Genomic DNA, 21,102 nt, shown 5'->3' on the forward strand with positions numbered 1-21,102 from the left:
CAGTTTAAGACATTAACTTGTAAGCACAAAACACAAGATACTTCTCTTTTCAATATGAATAAGGCTTTATTAGATAAATCTAAGACATATAAACTAATCTAACACATAAACGCATACACTCACACATTCATACAAGTTGCAGGAAGATCGAAAGTTAGGAAAAGATGAGTTTAAGAGAATGGAAATATGGATTCCCAAGTTTACAGCAATACGTTAAATTGCATAGACATGAACAACCATCAATCACGTAATTAGCGCTCGCATTGAGTTCCTCAATGAGGTTAAAATTATATTAGATACACCAGTAAAGGTCACAGTCTGGAGTTAAAGTTACTTGCATCTCCTGTGAAGAAGGAGCCTCGGTGAAAGGGCTATCCCGAGGTCGTTGATTGGCTGGAAGTTCAGTCGCTGAAGTGACGTCTTGGGAAGCCCGTGGTTGTTGGGCGTTGGCTGAAAGTGCAGAGTCGTGTGCGCTGGTCGGAGTTGAACGGGCACCCGAGGTCAGGCGTCGGAGACTCGACGTTACAAAACTTAACTCAGAACACGAAACTCTCAAACGGAAAAGAAAAGAAATAAAGTTTGACGAGACAAGGTTGTGTTCCTTCTCATCGTGGCTAAGTAGCAACAGGCTTGCAGGCCGAAGCACGCTGGGACCGCGCTCAAAAAACAGTGATGACTAAACAGCATGGCTAGAGAAGCTAAAGCTAAAAGCTAAGAGCAGGCATGACTGATAGCACAAGCAAGGCTAGAACTAAAAGCTAAAAGCAGACATGGCTGATAGCAGAAGCACAGCTAGAGACTAAAAGCAAAGATTTTATGTTGTCCTAAGTATTTAAACCGGCCTGTTGGCCACACCTCAAATGTTGTCTTGACCAATCAGATATTGTCTTGGCTCGGGGGTATCATAAATGATATTTTATCTTACCAAGCATGTGGTCCACATTTTCCTGCTCTGGCAGGGTCTAATTTTGGACATGATTCCTATAACACGAATATGATACATGGGACAAATAAATTATTGTCTGAACTAATTCAAGCAAGCAGATTGGATCACAGACATACCAAAAATAATTACGAATCGTTAAGCTATGCCGTAGTTATAAAAAAAAACAGACACAATAAGTGATTAAAACATGATAGTCAAATGTGTGGGTTACACATAAATGAATATGGAGTGAAGCGATGGACTGATTCATTTATAAGTCTTTTTAGTTCATTCTGGTCCATATACATGTACAAAAAGCAGTTTCTTTGCCATTCTCATGACAAAGACTTTTCTGTGAAGACAGAGGTTTAAAGCCCTTCCCCCTTAGGAATTTCAGTCTGGTTCTGCTGGGTGGGGGAAGTCAATGGAAGTGTTTAACTCGTTTCCATGTGATGTCCAGCGTTGCATTTCAATTATGAACAACAAATTTGACAATCTCTTCTGCAAATTAAAATTGTCAATAATTGTTCTAGTGGTGTTAATGTTGAAAGCTGTTGTGTGAACAAGTTGGTTGATCATCTTGCTTGGTTCTTGTGGCACTAGAACTGATTTATGACTTCCTGAGGAATTCGGCTCCGTGTTTCAAACACCACTTTGATAGACTCTTTAATTTGTCTGGTTCAACTCATTTCTGTTACACCGCCTCCAGCAGCGCGACACATTTACATTCATCTAGACTCCGCCTCCAGCAGCGCGACACATTTACATGAATATACACCCTACCTCCAGCAGCACGACACATGTTTATATTAATCTACACCCCGCCTCCAACAGCATGACAAATGTTTACAGTAATCTAAACCCCGCCTCCAGCAGCACAACACATGTTTACATTAATCTAAACCCCGCCTCCAGCAGCACGACACACGTTTACATTAATCTCCACCCCGCCTCCAGCAGCACAACACATGTTTACTTTAATCTAAACCCCGCCTCCAGCAGCGCAACACTTTACATTAATCTCCACCCCGCCTCCAGCAGCGCAACATGTTTACAGTAATCTAAACCCCGCCTCCAGCAGCACAACACATGTTTACTTTAATCTAAACCCCGCCTCCAGCAGCGCAACACTTTACATTAATCTCCACCCCGCCTCCAGCAGCGCAACATGTTTACATTAATCTACACCCTGCCTCCAGCAGCATGACACATGTTTATATTAATCTACACCCCGCCTCCAGCAGCATGACACATGTTTATATTAATCTACAACCCGCCTCCAGCAGCGCGACATGTTTACATTAATCTCCACCCTGCCTCCAGCAGCATGACACGTTTACATTAATCTACACCCGACCTCCAGCAGTGTGACACATGGGTTTACATTAATCTACACCCCGCCTTCAGCAGCCAACACGTTTACATTAATCTACACCCCGCCTTCAGCAGCCAACACGTTTACATTAATCTACACCCCGCCTTCAGCAGCCAACACGTTTACATTAATCTACACCCCGTCTCCAGCAGCACCACACGTTCACATTAATCTACACCCCGCCTCCAGCAGCCAACATGTTTACATAAATCTACACCCTGCCTCCAGGAGCGCAACACATGTTAACAATAATCAAAACCCTGTTTTTTTTATTTATTTAGCTTTTTTTTTTTTACGTAATTTTTTATTTTTTTATCCCTTCTCCCCATCAATCCCTAATTTATAGAAATAGATTTTGAATTTACTTACTGGTCCTCACTCCACAACAGAAGGGGGCGGTAATGCATCGGATGGCAACCGCCGTTAAAAAAAAAGAAGAGGAAGAAGAAGAAGAACTCGCACGTCATCACATCTGACCAATGATAGAGCACGGCAGTGGAGTTGTGCCCCGCCCCCTCAGTGCATGAATGTTCAGTTCCAGGATTCCTTTCCACCGACTTATTTCACGCTGTGCTGTCATGGCCTCAAAGGTACAGTCAAATGATAAAAATATGATTTAGAACAAGCTCCTTACATGTGTATTTGACTTTGTATATTGCAACAGAAGGCAGATTGTTCAGCCCCAGCAGCTGAAAAGCAGCTCTGTGTTTTTCAGACAACTTCCGCGTCACATGCTGAAAGGCAGATAATCAGTTTAATGTTAAACACGTACATGTTGTGGCTGCTTTATTCTGTGATTGCTGTACTCAGTGTATGTTCTCGTGTCTGGCTGTGAGTAATGTAATGTATATTACTCTGCGGTGTTTCAGGTTCTCCGGGAGGCGGCGGAGATCGCTCAGTTGTACCGGGATCAGTGTCGGTTCCCGGCGTTGTGTCGCGCTGATGTGGGACCGGTGATCACATCACGCTTCGGCGGACAATACTGCAATGTTTATACAGGTCATTATCATCATCACTGAAATCCCAAACCAACTACTGAAAGACACAGATCAAACTCATTTGAACAGTTAAAACTGATCAGATTTAAACCATCCACCATAATGTAAACACCTCCATGGGTCTGAGCTTTTAGTTCTTGCTCTTGAGCAGAGTAAGATTAGGGGCCTGTTGATGTGTGTGTCATCCAGGGTCACACTTTCCTCAGACGTGTTTACACTCCACAGAAGAGAAGTTTAACATGTTAAGTAGGCCTGTACAGCACTATTATAAGTAATATAGAAGTTAATATTATGTTTATTGTCATATTTAAGTTATCGATAAAAACAATATTATAACAAGATAATGTTCATTTTATTCTAATATATTTATTGCAATTTGTTTTCTATATTTCTATAATAAAAGGACATATGTGATATTTTGCATTATATAATTAGCATCAAGCAAGCAGTATCAGTCTTCTTCTCAGAGATTAAAAGATTAAAGAAATAACAAATGATTGCACAACCATCAATTATGTAACTGCTCATTGAACAAAAGAAGAAGAAACTGAATGGATAGTAAATGGTGCAGCAGCTCTGCCAAACAGAAGAGACTTCAGGATCATTGAAATGGCAGATAGCACTAAAGATATGGAAACATGGAGTTTATTAGAGTACACACAGAGTGAATACGCTCCACCTGCAGACCTAACTGCTGCAGACGCTTTCCTCTAAACTGGATATTTCAACTGAATTATCCCAAGAACTTGATTTAAGAACTGACCTCTACTTCCGTGTTTTCAAGATATGATTGCGTTACTGCTCGGGTTCATCTTTGTGTTGCCCTGATGCACCAGTAATACACAAGTCAAACAGAACTCTTGTCTGATTCAGTGGAAGCGTTAATCTTTGTAAGATCTCCTCAGACATCTTAGAGTGGTTTATTTGTGTAGTATCTGATAAAGCATTGTTTATCCAGCAAACATGTTGTGTGTAGCATACCAGCAAAGAACTTTTTTTTTTTTTTTCAAAACACATTGTTTCAAAGCAGCTTTCAAGAATTAGTAATGCTAATGTTTTGGATAACTTACTGAGCTCAACGTTAATGCTTGCCCGGGACAAAAGGATTTTGTGAAGGGGCAAGTGAAAGAGAATAAGTCTCATATATAACATCACATGACCAAGAGTCCCGACTTTCAACACGACTGCAAATGTGATATTTATTTTGTACAACTTTACGGTAAATAAACAAAGAATATTAACTGACTTATATTTTAGACACATTATTGATCGTTTTTTCTACTTTTGTCTACTGGTGGTTTAATATCATATAAAGTATCATTGCATTTTTACAACATTTCATATTTGTATGTCTAAAAAAAACATTTATCTAATAAAATTATTTATTTATCTGCAATTTGTAGTAAATGAATTTATAGCACCTCTTCTCTTTATTGAACCGCTACAGCTTCTGTGTTTCCTCTGCTGGGGACAGATGGAGTTTGCTGAACAACCATATCGTGGCTTATTATCCTAACTTAATACATTGATCAAATTTAAGAATTTGACGTAAATGGTGATGTGTGCATTTAATCAGATTAGGAAAATATTGTCCTTCATAAAGTTAAAAAAGTGTAACAGCAATCAATTTAAGACAAATATCACAAATATGCTGATTAAAGTAATACATAGAAGAGCACTGATGAGACCATTGCTTCAGAGTAAATTACATTTATGCCAAAAAACAAGTAACAAGTAACTTTTTTTCCAAAGGGCCAACAGATGTCAGAGCTTAATGTCGAGTCCACATTGAGCAGTTCAGAGTCTTATAAGGTTCAGGTTTATTTTGTAATTCATAAACGCATGTTATGAATCATCTCTCACAGGTGAGTTTCTGTCTTTCAGAGTGGACTCAGCGGGATTTGGAGAGGAATGAAAATGTGAAGTTTTGTCGTCAGTACATTGTGTTTCATGATGACACATCAGTGGTCTACTCCGGACCCTCAGGAAACTGCACCGAAATCAAGGGAGAGTAGGTCCACCTTTACTCATATGTGATCAGAGAAAGAGCATTTACTCCAGTCATGTGGCTCTAAACCTGTAAGACCTGTTTCCTGTGTGGAGGAAACAGTGTTCTGATGAATGTTTCAGAGGGGTTTTCCCGTACGGGTTTGGATCCACATGAGCACATGTCATCGAATCTTTCATTGTTCACCGAGTGCTTCCCCTGGCTCTGTGTTCAGGCTGCTCAGTGTGGACTCTCCGTCCGGAGACATGAAGGCTGTGCTGAGAGAGAGCACCATTAAAGGAGAAGACAAGCAGCTCCTGGAGGTCAGATCCAGGCCATCTCTGCTGCGAATACTAAATATTCACTTGACTTTGAAATGATCCGCTCTATAGACATATTTTGGCGGTGTCAGTGAAGTCAGTGTAGGGTATGTGCATCAGTCCCAATGTCATAGCTCCAGCACATTCTTCTGTTGATCGTTTTCAGTCACGTGACCTGGTGGACAAAACATCCACAGAACTGCAGCACAAGGCGGTCAATGTTCTGTCTGTTCCAATCCAGAAGTATTTAGATCATCTCTCAATAGAATAAAACAAAGATATGTGAACAAAATGCAAGTTTTGGCCATGAGCAATCCATATAAAGCACCCGCTGCAATATATTTGAATAATATTTCCATCACTAAAAACAGCAGGACATTATAAAACGTTTAATGTGAAAACACTTTTTAAACGGCGATGTTAAAAGATCAAATTCAGTACACCTTATTGATATTTAAAATATAAGTGAACTGAAATGGTTAAAATGCTTCATAATCTTTAATCACACATCAGCAAAGCCTTCTGTTGGGTGCATAGCTGAAAAAGGAAAACGTACATATCTTAATAAGATTGTAAATGAAGATTAGTAATATTATTTCTGTCTATGAAGTGACCGGTTCAGGATGATTTGTCTTTTAGTGTTCGCTCTCTCTGTGTCTGTCTAGATCTGGCACAAGAACAGGAAGCTGAAGTGTCTGAATCTGACGACTCTCAACAAACACGGCAAAGTGTATGAAGATGGTAAGAGGAAACACTCACACCCAGCGTATCAGGCTCCAGAGCGACTAAAGAGTGCTGCGATCTCTGTAGATGAGCACAGAAGGCTTTCCTCTCAGCTTTTACAGCTCTGTCTGTGTTGTGGCCATCAACAGGAGCTCCTACTGTACATCATGGCTCTGGTCCATTACAGACACTTACTTCACATCTGCTTCTGTGTTTTTCTAACTACTGCACGACTCTAATTTATTCATGAGGAGCCTTGCATGTGTGCATTCACCCATCAGATCAGCCGACATATATCAGCACACCGTTACCATTACTGATAACGACATATGGAGTGTGATACAATATGAACAAGGAGAAACAAAACATGCTTTTTTAAACGGCCGCTTCCCCTGAGCTGCTTATCTTGTGTTAGTTGATGCCCGGCATCATAAAGGCCTTTTTATAGTGTGTGGTCATTATTAAAGTCTATGTAAGTCTATGAAGAACCTTTTTTTTTCTTTCTGCATATTGGGTGAACATGACCAAGTTGTAGTCTGTAATACTTTTTTTAGGTTCTTATTTGTGTCTTTATCATGGTTTTAGTTTTTCAAATACATTACTAGTTATTTTATCTTACAAAGTTTTTGCAAAAAAAAAAAAAAAAAAAACTGAGCAAGATAAAAAAAAAATATATATATTATTATTATTATTTTATTTTATTTTATTTTTCTCTACAACTATGAGGTAAATATGAATGTCGAACCCAAGCATGAATGGAGGCTGTGTCTGGATCATGCTGGGGTCTGTTTAAATGAAACTGGTCGACAGTGTTTGGATCCATTACTGTCTGAATGTGTTTACAGTGCCACCTTCAGGTCAAGAAACTGGAAATCTCTTTCATTTGTGTAACTTGTGTCCTGAAGTCATGTTTTGTGTGTTAATGTAAGCGTATTATGCAGTGAAATCCAGACCTCACAATCTTATTCTCAGTCTGATCGTCAGCGCTTGTGTTCTCTGTTCTCAGATCAGTTCGGCTGCTTGATCTGGTCTCATTCAGAGACTCACCTCCTGTATGTAGCTGAGAAGAAACGACCCAAGACAGAGTCATACTTCCAGGTCACAAGCACAGACGATCACACAGAGCACACATGCTTTCTATGATTCTGGATCTGACCTCATGTTCTGTTAAACAGCAGGGGCCTGAGACGGGTCTCCTCACTGATGAAGAGGACACCATCAAGACCGACAAGAAGGAGGAGACCGTCCTGGTACAAGTCTGCCATCATATGTGACCCTGGAGCACAAAACCAGTCATGGGGGATATATTAAACAATAGCCAAAAAAACAGTGTATGGGTCAATATCATTGATTTTTCTGTTATGCCAAAAATCATGAGGATATTAAGTAAAGATCATGTTCCATCAAGATATTTCGTAAATTTCCTACTGTAAATATATCAAACCTTCATTTGTGATTAGTAATATACATTAAGAACTTCATTTGGACAACTTTTAAAGTAAATTTCCTCAATATTTTGATTGACAATAGTCCTATCCTAACAAACCAAACATCATCAATGGAAAGCTTATCTGTTCAGCTTTCAGATGAACTATATAAACATAATTCTCAGTTTGGAGAAATTGACCCTTATGACTGGTTTTGGGCTCCAGGGTCATGAAGATGAGTCGTCTTCTCTAATCATTTCAGTTTGATTGGTGCTGGGAATGACTGTGTGTGTGTGTGTGTGTGTGTGTGTGTGTGTGTGTGTGTGTGTGTGTGTGTGTGGGGGGCAGGGTCAGCAGTTTGAGTACTATGAGGACTGGGGTGAAGCTCTGGTGAATAAAAGCAGCCCAGTGCTCTGTGTGCTGGACATCGAAGGCAGTAACATCACTGTTCTGGAAGGAATCCCTGCTGACATCTCGCCAGGACAGGTACACCCTCTGCGCTTGTGTTCGGGTTCAGCTTTACTGAACGTGATATAGATTTCACCTGTAATGAGTGTTGACATCTCGAAGGCTGACAGGAGAAAACATCATAATCACTGAAACAACAGCACTCATGTTCAGCAGGATGTGTGTGCATTACAATATGCGGTGGTGTTTTGTCTCTAAATTGCTGTAAATGAGAGACATGTTCTGTCAATATGATGGGGTGTAAGGACTTTCATTATTATTATTAGATGCCTTGATAATGACAGTGGGTCATTTATTATTTATTTTTATGGATATCATTGAAGGAGAGGCTTTAGGTACACTGACCTTTGTGAGGAAGCAACTAATCACTGTATTAACTGACAGCCTGCCCACTAACCTTTAAAGAGTAACTAAACCCAGAGCCTGACTCCACCCACTGACACTATTTGAAAAATGCTGAAAAGTGGGAGGAGCACAGCGGAGATAGAGGGGATGAACCGAGGGCGGGGCTGAGCGGGTGGGCGTGAACCCGCAGTGACGGATTGATTGACAGCTGCTGTCAGAGACGCTGAAATGGAGAGTGACTGTAATGACCCAAGTAGCTTTGCAAAAGAGTGTTCATTTGAAGTAGAGCACTTTTCTCACCTACCTTCACCTGAAGTGGAGGATGTCGAGGTGTCTGTTCATATCAATTCAAGCCGCTGGCTCACACTGTGGTCTTAACTCCCGCATCGCGACGCTTTTCAGCGCGAGCTGTGTGGAGAAGCCCATCTCCACCTCCGTTGCGTTGGAGAAGCAATCCCGTGTAAAACGCAGTTTGCACACTCCAGCTCTAGGCGGGAACTCTCGGTCTTCCAGGCTAAGTGCATGCAATCACTGGCGCCTAATTGTAAACTCTGCTAGTAAACTATGCAGTTCAGCAGTGCTGTCACAACCAGCAACACTACACCTCCGTACCATCCTGAGCACTGTACTAAATACAGATACATCTACACCAACTTGAAGCTATGCTAACTGATGCAATACTATGCTACTTACTAACTGTGCTTCTAACAATACTAACGTTACACTAACAACTATGCTAATTAACTACATAGGCTACATGAAATAATATAAATAACTATATAAATGCTATGCTAAATAGATGCTATAATAGTCTATCCTGGTCGTTTTCATTACTCGCAATCCCTACACCTGACTCCCTACACAAACAAGATCATACCAAGGAAAGCTCGTACAGAGGGGCGTGGTGAGCTGGAAACTGCTTACGTCACCTGCCACCGCAACATCCAATAGGAAAAATCACCTGCAGTAGCCACCGTTCAACCTGAAGAGGGCAGCACTCAGACGTTTTTACACCATATATTGTAGAATTAAAACACTTTATACTCAAATGTCCAAAAAGTTACTCGAATCAATGAACAGCATTAATAAAGCCCCATTCTTACAGGTCATTAACTAAAAAAAGTTGGTTTAGGGTTTAGTTACTCATAGTTATTGGCAGTTAACATTGCCAATAAATAAATAAATAAAAGTGTGTGTATATATATATTTTGATTTTAAATAATAGATTTGATAATAAAAATAGAAATGAACTATTTCATGCACAATGTTTATATTGTGTTGAGTAAGCAAACGGATGATTTTTCCAGTATGTGCCAGCAGCTGTCAAACAGAGAAACAGTGATGATGATCTGCAACTTACTGGATTCAGAGTTGAACCAAAAGCCTTGGTTTGGCAACAGAATGACCCCAAACATCAGAACTACCTTAATGAAAAGAACAATGCAGTTTAAACACCCTGAACTTGAAAAATAGATGTTTTGCACGGTTTTAATCTCAAATTATTATTAGTTTTTTTTATTTTATTGTTTTTATGCAGATAAAATATACATAAATTTGTCAAACTGCTAAAACCCATTTAGATTGAAACAGACTCTTTATTGTAAGCTCAAAGTTATTGTTCTTCTTAAATATCAATGCAAGATGAATGTAAACCAAACTCTCGTCCGCAGGCATTCTGGTCTCCCAATGACACGGGGCTTGTGTTTGTGGGGTGGTGGCACGAGCCATTCAGACTGGGGCTCAAATACTGCGCCAACAGAAGGTGAGTGATGGGAAATGTCTGTCTGATGGTTTTTCAGTTGTTTAAATGCACAGTCAAAGTGTGCCTGCATACTAACAGCAGTGTCATTTCTGCAGGTCGTCTCTGTTTTATGTGGATCTGGCTAGTGGAAAATGTGGTAAGCTGTGCATTTCTGGTGCATTTTTCCATCTCAAACCATTCTGTACAGAACATGCTCCTGTGTAATTCTCATGTGACAAGAGAGGAACACACAGTACCTTTGTAGCACATAGCTTTATTATGACCTGTGAGTCCTAAAAGATCTGCAAAGAGCTTTTTCAGGGTTGGCTCTCATTGATGTCACTTTAAAATGCATGTCACAAAAGTATGTCACTATGGGAGTAAGGCAAGGATGATCTCTTAAGAAATTCTTCATTTTGCGAGGAAGGGGTTTCTCTTGAGCAGGTATTTCAGCCCCATTACCTTGAGAACAGATGCACTGACTCACAGGTAGCATCCAGTTTGAAAGTCTGCATCATCTTTTGAGTCAGATTCCTAAGTTTAATCAGTCAGTTAGAATAAGAAGACATTTGGGCTGTTACCAAGCAAAATAAATCTCTATCCACATAATTCATCTTTGCAATGCAGAGGAAACACTGCATTTACACAGTTTAATGCTGTTCAGAGGCACATGGAATGATTTAAAGGGGTCATGTGATGTTGCTAAAAATAACATTATTTTGTGTATTTGGTGTAATAAAGTTTCTGTGGTTTAAGGTAAAAAAAAAAAAACAATTATTTTCCACATAATGTACATTATTGTTTTCCTCTATGGCCCACCTTCTGAAACATGATAATTTTTACAAAGCTCATCGTTCTGAAAAGCGAGGTGTGCTCTGATTGGCCAGCTATCCAGTGCGTTGTGATTGGCTGAATGCCTCAAGCATGTGACAGAAATGTTACGCCCCTCAACAAACTGATGTTGTCTCCTGGTGCGAGAAGACAAAACCAATAAAACCATTACAAATGAGGCATTCATTGCATCCAGTGGGGACATAATTACTGATTATAATGACTTATACTGTCTTTTTACGTGTTATGTTGTGTTTTTCGCTGCTTAAACATAAAAGCATGTCTGCATTTGTGATTGGAGAAACTACTAACACAGCTCTTCTCTACACTGCTCAAAACTCATGTTTGAATCATCAGTGACAAATCCTTTACAGATGAAAACATGCAGACTGTGAGTCAGAAGCCAGACTGAACTTGCAGAGTTAGAACTGCCCCACTTTATAGAAACAGACACCGACATTGTAGGCTACTCTCACAGGAAACAGTCCTTGTCCTCCGCAGAAGCAATGCACACATCTGAATATTTGGGTTCATGAAGTTCCCATTAGGTCTTGTTAAGCTAAGAATTTTCAATGAATTATCAGAACCTCTTTAAAGCAGGTGCTTCCTGTTTTCCTCACCATCGTTATATGTTTCAGAATGTCCTGAAAGTTATCTTTCTCCTCAGAACAGTTATCATCTAGCTCCAGTGCTGTCTGCTCTCCTCGGCTGAGTCCTGACCACTGCCGTGTCGTTTATATGGAGTGTGGCGTCTTCGGTCCACACCAGCAGTGCAACCGTCTCTGTATGGTGTGTATTTTCTGTGTGGTCAATTCTTAAAGAATCACAGCAAGTTTAGAATTCATTTATTTAATATTTTAATAATTACCAAGAAGATTCCTCATTCAAAACGTATTTAGTGCAAAGCCCATTCAGCCCAATTATTGCATTGCCCACACACTATATTAGGACTAATAAATGAGTGAACAGGTGACTGATTCAGAAGCAGCTTCAGGTTCTCGGTGCAGGGGGTGTTTATAGTCTGAGTGATCAAATGTGGGTAACTTTAATGGAGCTGTGGTTTGGTTGCAGTATGACTGGTACACCAAGCAGACAAGTGTTGTGGTTGATGTGGTGCAGAGAGCCAGACCGGGTATGTGCATGCACTCAAACTATTCTTCATTCATTTATTGGTTGGTAAAGAAATGATAAAAGTTCAGAAAACGTGTTATTCAGATGAAGCTCTCTGACCAGTTTAATGTATTTGTGTGTTTGTTAACTCTGTGTGTGTCAGATGGTTTCACTGGGATCTACAGCTCAATGCTTTCTCCCCGCTGCTGGTCAGCTGACAGTCAGCGTGTGCTTCTGTCCTGTGCTCAGAGATGCCGAAAGGTACTGTAACACCTCTCTCATACTTACAGCTGCATTCATGATCACGGTTTCCATTGACACACAGCTTGTAATATATACTTGCACAAAGTGATAAAAACTTCTAATCGTAACACGTGGCACAAGGCCTATAAAATGAAGCAAAGCCTTTTACTAAGGTATAACGGTTTCTGTTGGTTCAGTTTGTATCCTGGTTTTGTGGTCCAGTATCAACATCATAGGTGTTCAGCATCACACACACCCGACGCCGGCTGCACTAACTAACACTTCTCCCAGCGCAGACGATGCACGCCACGCCGAGTGATGGTTCTCATTACATTTAATCAAATACACATTAAAACATGAAGACGGCAGAGAAAGTAAAATACAATGAATGTGAAATGAATCAAACATTTATACTGCATTTTACAGTTTCTTCTAATTATCCCAGATCCCATGTAATATTTTACTGTGTAATTACATACAGAAATATATTTTGTGTTCGGTCAGTTACCTCTGTTGGCAGTGTGATAGCATATACCAAGATTCACGATTGCAATATTTTGCTTATACTGCACGAAAAACATTAAAACAGAATTAATTAATTAATTAATTAATTCACAGAATCCTAAAAACTAATCAGGTACGGACAAATTAGGATTTTTATAAGGTCTTTGTAAAACTGCTTAAAATAATGATTTCTTTATTCCTTGACATATAAAAATAAAGAAAAACAAATCCTCTTCTGTGTCATATCTGCTAATTGAGTCTGTTTTGGGTTGAGAGTATGTTCGTTCATCTGTATCTGAACTATCATTCAATCCGTTTCTGTCGCTCCTGTGTTCCAGGATCTGTTGGTGGTTGATACTTCTACTGGAGAAGTCACGTCTCTCACCTCCCGTATGTAGAGCGCACTCTCTTATATAACGCATTACTGTACTGTACTGTAATCTGTCTGTGCTCTGTGCTGCTCCAGAGTCAGAGGAGGGGAGCTGGAGCTTGCTCAATATTCACAGAGATCTGATGGTGGTCAGCTGCTCTTCACCAAACTGCCCTCCAGACCTGGTATTCTCACACACATTCTCCATATCTCTCATTTTACTCTTTGAAGTTAGATATAAACACACCTGACCCAGCTCATCAAGGTCTTCAGGATCCCCAGGCTGTGTCTCAGTGTGTGTTCTTGTTCAGCTCCATCTCACACACACACGTGCAGAGGACGGGTAAAACTATCTGGATGTTAGAAATCCCAGAAGACACTGCGGATAGATGCCTTTTAGCTTTAAACTTCCAACCTCCAGCTCAAATATGTGACCGCTCGTGAGAGGAAACGTTTGTCACTATGTTGATTCTCATTTTAGTTATAAAGTTGAAGAGAGAGCTTGCAGTACTTTGGACTGCCATATTAAAAGTAATCTTGACTTTGACGCAGCATAAGTAAAGTTAAATATGAATAGATTTACAAGAAAGCAGTTCTATTCTTTAATTCTTAAGACTGACTGAAAAACTCCAGGCAAATGTGAGCTGTTTGGACTTGGAGCTGCACCTCCAGGAGCAGCTTCTCTAATGAGATGATGTGATCTGCAGCGGGTGGGTTTCCTGCCAGAGAAGGGTTCTGAAAGCAAGGTGTCATGGGTCACGCTGGAGGAGACTCAACCTCAGGCGGATATCAGCTGGCAGACTTTAAACTTCAGCCCTCCACCTGAGGAGGACAACAGCCAATACCGTAAGATCTGACTGACTGTGCATACACCAGATGTGGAAAAGTTAGGACACCCTGTTGAAACCCATGGTTTTCTGTATCAGGACATAAAAACAAACAAGGATCTGATCTTTGGCAGGTGCTAAAACGTAGAAATAAAACCTAAGATGAATAACATCACACTGTGTCATTAATGAAGCCAAGATTGAAAAGCCATGTATAAATAAAATAAATTATAAGTAAAATGTATACATATAGCAGACGCTTTTATCCAAAGTGACTTACACTGCATTCAGGCAGTTTTCACCTAACGTGTTCCCTGGGAATCGAACCCACAACCTCGCGCTGTTAACGTAATGCTGTACCACCGAGCCACAGGAACATATGTATGACAAACTAAGGACACCCTATGATTCAGTTGCCTTGAAGTGCAGAAATAACTTGAAGTAATCTTTTTCTGTATGACTATCAGTGTCTCACATCGTTCTGGAGGAGCTTGGGCTCACTCTTTATTTTGTTGCTCAGGTTTATTGAGGTTCGTGGGATTTATTTATGGCCAGCTCAGACAGATTGGTGTCTGTCTTGAGTGTGAATAAGCCTCCTCACTGTGGAATGATGCTCTTCAGATTGTTTGGAAAAGCTCTTGGTACTCTTCTCAGATTGATGGCAGCAACAATCGCCTGTTGATTGCTGATGTCTTTAACACACTTGATGAAGGCTTAGACCAGCAAACTGCCAACACTTCTGCTTTTATAGAGCTGCTCACACTTGCTGATGGTCACTTAATCAAAGCCTGACTGTTGCTTACCCTCTTAATTCCTATGTTAACAGTAAGGGTGTTACATATATGTATAAGTGAAAGTGACGTGACATCCAGCAAAGTATGGTGACCCTGCATTTAACTTATTATAACACACACACACTGTGAACACACACTCGGAGCAGTGTTCATCATTTATGCTGCGGTGCCCGGGGAGCAGTTGTGTTTACTTTTTTTTGGGGGGGGGGCTGATACAGAAAACCATGGAATTCAATAGGGTGTCGTAACATTTCCACATGCCTGTATGTGATTGTGTGAACTTAAATGTCTCCAAATAAAGTTGTTCCATCAAACCTCCTAGTGCTGTTAGATTAAATATCCGCACTCTTTGAATGCTCTACATGTTTGTATGTGTGTGTTAGCTCTGTGTTTTTGCATGAAAGAATCAAATAACTCTGTTCTTCATCAGCTGGTTTGGACTTTAATGCTATCCTACTGAAACCAAAGGAAACGACAGCAGGAAGCAAACTACCTCTCATTGTCATGCCACACGGTCTGTTCTGTAGTATCCTTAATAACAAAGTAACTCAGTGTTGATACATTCGGCGTCAGTATGTTGCTGATCTGTGTTTGGGCTCTGTGTGTCTGTCAGGTGGCCCTCATTCAGTGCTGGTGTCAGAGTGGTTCTTGTCCACATCAGTTCTGTGTAAGATGGGCTTCGGTGTCCTGCTTGGTGAGGAACAGTTCATGTTTACACTACACACCTCAAGTCTGTTCGTCAGACACATCATAAAACCTTTCACTTCAAATGTGTAATAATGTGTGACCCTGGACCACAAAACCAGGCTTAAGTGTACACTTTTCGAAATAGAGATTTACACTGAAAGCTGAATAATAATCTTTCCGCTGATTGTTTGTTTTAAGATTAGACAATATTTCTGAGATACAACTATTTGAAAATGTGCAATCTGAGGGAGCAAAAAAATCTAAATACTGAGAAATTCGCATTTGAAGTTGTCCAAATGAATTCCTAGCATTGCATATTAACAATCAAAAATTAAGTTTTGATATATTTATGGTAGGAAATATACAAAATATCTTCATGGGACATGATCTTAATGATTTTTGGCATAAAAGAAAAATGTATTATTTTGCCCCATACATTGTTTTTTTTTTTGGCTATTGCTAAAAATATACCTCAGCGCCTTAAGACTGCTTGTATGCTCCAGGTTCACAAATGTGACCAGTGCTGGCAAAATTAGTGTGAATGTGCACCGTCTAATTTTGAGCTACAGGCCATTGAAGTGAAAAATGTCAAATCTGAGGTTCTCGAAAAAATGAGTTCATTAAGCCCTGTTCTAGTGGTCCTAATGCTTCCAATGGTAATTAAACCTCTAAAATGATCTTTATTTGTATGTTTTCTGAGAGAAGTACCTTTTCCTCTGCTCACTTCTGGACGACTACTGCTGCTTGTCACCACAATATTGTTGTAAAGCACAGGAGTCCAGTCTTATGAACATTCATAGAGAATTCTGTACATAAGTCTGAACCAGTAAAATATGATTATCATTGAAGTACATTGTTGCGAAATGTGTCTTGGCGAGATGCACATAAACATAATCTGTTATGTCTCTTTAATAACAAAGACAAAATAAACCACTATATTGTTATTATTATAGTAATTATTAAGAAATTAAATATCCAGCATTGCTTGGTGATTTTGCTTTGGAGTCTTCAGAAAACCTCGCTCAAGTCGACTCTATCGCCTTCAAACTGCTGTAGCTCAGTCACTTTCTTCTGTCCAATTACAACAAGTTAGTTATTATTTTTAAGTTATTGTAGAATGTGAAAATGAAGGTAACTAATTTTACGCAAATTTGATTATTTTGCAGCACATATATATTCACTGAACAAAATTATAAACACAACACTCTTGTTTTTGCCCCAATTTTTCATGAGCTGAACTCAAAGATCTTAGACTATTTCTATATACACAAAAGGCCTATTTCTCAAATATTGTTCACAAATCTGTCTAAATCTGTGTTAGTGAGCAATTCTCTTTCACTGAGATAATCCATCCTCCTCACAGATGTGGCATATCAAGATGATTAGACAGCATGATTATTGCTCAGGTGTGCCTTAGGCTGGCCACAATAAAAGGAGCATTGATTTCAGGTCTCTTTGATGAAAATTATTATTTTTTATTTAAAATCTTAAATGAATTTATTAATTTGAATTATACAAATTAAAGGTTATATAACGATTTACATATATATTTTTTTTTATTTCATCTTTTAAATGTTTTTTATTAAGTAAAGACTGACAATGTTTACATGTGCCAAATACAGAATCACCGGACAAACATCACATCACAAGTCCAATCTGACAACTCGTGTGTGTGTGTGTGTGTGTGTGTGTGTGTGGGTGTGTGTGTCTAGGTATGTGGGAGCAAGCATGTATGAATGATTTATATATGTGTGTGTGTGTGTGTGTGTGTGTGCGCTCGTTAGTTTGTGTGTGTGTCTACAAAACAAAACCTTGAGATATAATGTAATTGTGTTTCTAGAACATTGTGTATAATGCCTAATCGTCCAGGAATGGTGAAAAACTCTTGATTATTAAAGGGTCATGACGAAACCCTGTTTCAGCACTGGTTATTTCCAAAGACTATCTAGTAGAATACCCAAGACATGACACTTATATAGTTTTGAATGGGCAAATGGTAATGGTAAAATAATACCATTGTGATTATTATTTTATTTTTTATAGTTATATTTAGTGCGTCACACAAAGTGCAGTGGTAGCACCGAACCAGATGTCCAGGTGCTCTCATGAGAACAGACTGGTTCTCTCAACCCTCCACACAGTACGTCATGTTCTGCATGTTTTTCCTGTTGCAGTGAACTACAGAGGCTCACTTGGTTTTGGTCAAGATAGCATCCTCTCCTTACCAGGAAACATCGGTACACAGGATGTAAAAGACGTGCAGGTAAACACTAATGTTTACTGAGCTCCTGCTCCCATCATCAGTGTAACCAAATATCTATAACGGTTCACTGCATTTTAAACATTTACAAATATATGTTAGTTGGAAGTAGATTGCATTTGGTTGTTGGAGGCTCTTCTGAAGTTATGTTTTGTGATTTCTACTTTCAACACTGCATACATGATTATAAATCTACTGTTTGTTTCCCTCCAAACAGTTGGCAGTAGACAGTGTTTTGAAGCACGGTGACTTTGACGAGCAGAAGATCGCTGTGGTTGGAGGCTCTCATGGCGGATTCCTGGCTTGTCATCTGATTGGACAATATCCTGAGTTTTACAAGGCGTGTGTGGCCCGAAACCCCGTCACAAACCTGGCCTCCATGATCGGCAGCACAGACATCCCAGACTGGTAATGTGACATCAGTCTTCATATCAGGATATTAGACCGGTCACTAACGAATATTTAAGTCATCGAGAAATCGCTCGATTATTCTGATGATTATTTGTGTAACCAGATTATTTTGTGTGAAAACAAAGCCAAAACAAAGAAAACAATAGACTTATATATTACTTAGATATGTTATATATAAGCAATGAGGCAATAGTAATTTGTTACAATAAAATATCAGAAGCAAGTAATCATGGTTTTATGGAACAAAACGGTTAAAATAAATGTAGTAAAACAAGATAATCATAACTATGTATTATATCAGTAGGCGACAACGACAATTTAAATTATATTTTGTATGTATTTATGTATTAGCAGTTCATATTATTTGTTCATAAAGCACTTGCTATTCAATTCTGTATAGTATTATTTTTAAAGCATTATGTAGTTGTTTAATTGTATACACTAATTATTGTGCTAACCAACTCCTAATCCTAACAGACCTGATGGTAACTCTTTTGAAATAGTTAATCTTATTTAGATCAATATTTTATATATACAATATTTGTATATGTATTCATTAGCTGCATCACTACACGTCTGTAGTTAAATACTAGTGTACACCGCACAGTGAACGGTTTTGCACACCTAAATAGGCTAAATGGAGATTGCTGACATTGCCTCACACACTCAAGTTCATGCCAGCTCTTGCATCAAAAATAAGATGGAAGGATAAGATAAAATATTATAGTTTCCAGTGCTCTAGTCTTTGCATCTGTTGGTTTGATGTTTGAATCAAGTCTCCCCTGTTGCAGTAGAACTGGGAGAGATGGCACAGTCACACAAAAAACAGGTTCCTAGTAGAACCGCGGTCCTGACCCTGCTGCCTCCTGTGTCGCAGGAAAACAGTAGTGGGGTTATTTTTGTTCAGACCAATGTGATTGATAAGATAAAAGTCTGTCAATCATATTTTTTGTTTTTAAATAAAGCAAGGGTAAAACACATTTTACACCCAGCACACAGAGAAAATTACATGAATATGATAGATACACACTTCACAAGATCTCACAGCTGGATTCGACTAAGTTTTGTGAACTTAAATGTTCATGAGTCATTCAAAGATTTGTGTCTTCAGCCGCTGCTGCTCTCACAGTCGTCAAAATAAAAGTCTGGTGTGCCATCAAAATTAAAAGTCCTGCGTCGAACACAATGGCCCGGCAGAAAAACCTATCAGCTGATACTGATATTTCCAAAAGGCCGACCACTACATTTAACTCCATTTTATTAGAAATGGTTTAAATGCCGAATTGTGAAGTGTATCATTATATAAAACCTTTTTTTGAAACTGTGCATCTGAACTGTAAATCAGGCTTTTTACAGTCATTTTACAGTTTAATATGTTACTATAGACATTGCCCTAGTCTTAAATTTGAGCATAGACATCCTCTAAAAACCCCAGTATAGTATGATGTATTCTCTGTGATATCACTTACTTTTTTTTTATATACAGTAATACTTTTTTGAGGGGTGTTCTTGATGTAATATGAAAAAAACCTACAAAAAATGGGTTAATATAAAACTTCTTCCTTTTGATTTGTGTGTGTGTGTGTGTGTGTGTGTATTCAGGTGTTTGGTGGAAGCTGGATATGAATATAACACAGATATTCATCTTGAACCTGCTATTCTGGAGCAGATGTTAAACAAGTCACCCATAAAACATGTCAGCAAGGTGAGCAGATGCTTTTCTGATGCATTTATGCATGTATCTGATCCTTTATTTTTAATTTCTTAACTGCTTAGCTTGTAATATACATGGTTGTTTGTTGTTCAGGTAAAAACCCCAGTACTTCTGATGTTGGGGGAAGATGACAAGCGTGTTCCCAGCAAGCAGGGTATTGAATACTACAGAGCCCTGAAGGCATTGCAGGTACCAGTGAGGTAAGTACAGTGAACCTCACACTTTACACTAAACATTCCTCTGCTCTGGATCATTGGTTCATTGGTGTATGTGTGTCCACAGATTGTTGTGGTACCCAGGCAATAATCACTCTTTGTCCAAAGTTGACGCAGAATCGGATGGGTTCATGAACTCTGCTCTCTGGATCATCCAACATCTTTCTCTGTGATATCACTTCCTCTTCATAAATCATAACCAACTTTTATCACACTGTATTAAAGAGATTTTAGCATTTCTTTCATAAATATCAGCTTTGTTGTTGTCATATCGAGGCATCAGCTTGGTGCTTTTCCTTCAGACCACAAAGGGAAAACTCATCAAAATCTGTTTCTGTGTGATGCGACTTGAAGTAGTTCACAGACAAATTAATGTGATATTTAGTGAAATGGAATTTACACTAAATGGCATCTGAAAAGATTCAGTAATGGTTTTAGTTTTCAGATATTGACAAATGATATTTGTGCCAAACTGGTTACCGGTTCAGTGTAGCTAGTTACTTTGATTTTCCGATGGTCTTCTGCTTTTTGTAATATGGCTATTTTCTGGGATATGCACTAAATTACTTACTATATTCTTTTCAATAAAAATACTTTCTGTATATCTGAAGAGTAACTTTCTGTGAAGCTGATTTCAAACTGATTGCAAAAGATGTGGTATTGTTGGAACATCAGTATCACCGTGAGCAGTAAAAGAAGCTTATGTCACTGAAATGCTATGATCATGAAATAAAAGTGGAAACCAAACAAACAAACAAATCTGGTTCAGTGCAAGAGAGGAAAAATATATAGTTTGGGCTATAGCCCTGACTGCCCAGTGCTATCCA

At 39.1% G+C, this 21,102-nt stretch overlaps 1 protein-coding gene across 2 annotated transcripts; it reads left to right on the top strand.

Moving 5' to 3' along the window:
* Window positions 1–2,753: 2,753 nt before the first annotated feature.
* LOC113107799 (acylamino-acid-releasing enzyme) lies at window positions 2,754–20,891 on the top strand. Of its 2 annotated transcripts, none has more exons than XM_026270519.1 (23): window positions 2,754–2,890; window positions 3,170–3,299; window positions 5,183–5,309; window positions 5,521–5,608; window positions 6,271–6,346; window positions 7,335–7,426; window positions 7,504–7,578; window positions 8,104–8,241; window positions 10,239–10,330; window positions 10,426–10,466; window positions 11,808–11,929; window positions 12,212–12,272; window positions 12,414–12,511; window positions 13,336–13,387; window positions 13,464–13,552; window positions 14,075–14,213; window positions 15,419–15,502; window positions 15,602–15,682; window positions 17,850–17,938; window positions 18,153–18,343; window positions 19,949–20,051; window positions 20,154–20,260; window positions 20,343–20,891. In XM_026270519.1, the coding sequence occupies exons 1-23, from the start codon at window positions 2,828–2,830 to the stop codon at window positions 20,446–20,448; spliced, it is 2,244 nt and encodes a 747-aa protein (XP_026126304.1). In that variant the 5' UTR covers window positions 2,754–2,827; the 3' UTR covers window positions 20,449–20,891. The 2 variants fall into 2 exon arrangements, with proteins under 2 accessions (XP_026126304.1, XP_026126305.1); XM_026270520.1 differs by having other exon boundaries at window positions 7,507–7,578.
* Window positions 20,892–21,102: the final 211 nt, after the last annotated feature.

Source organism: Carassius auratus, chromosome 8, assembly GCF_003368295.1.
Source record: "Carassius auratus strain Wakin chromosome 8, ASM336829v1, whole genome shotgun sequence".
NCBI lineage: Eukaryota > Metazoa > Chordata > Actinopteri > Cypriniformes > Cyprinidae > Carassius > Carassius auratus.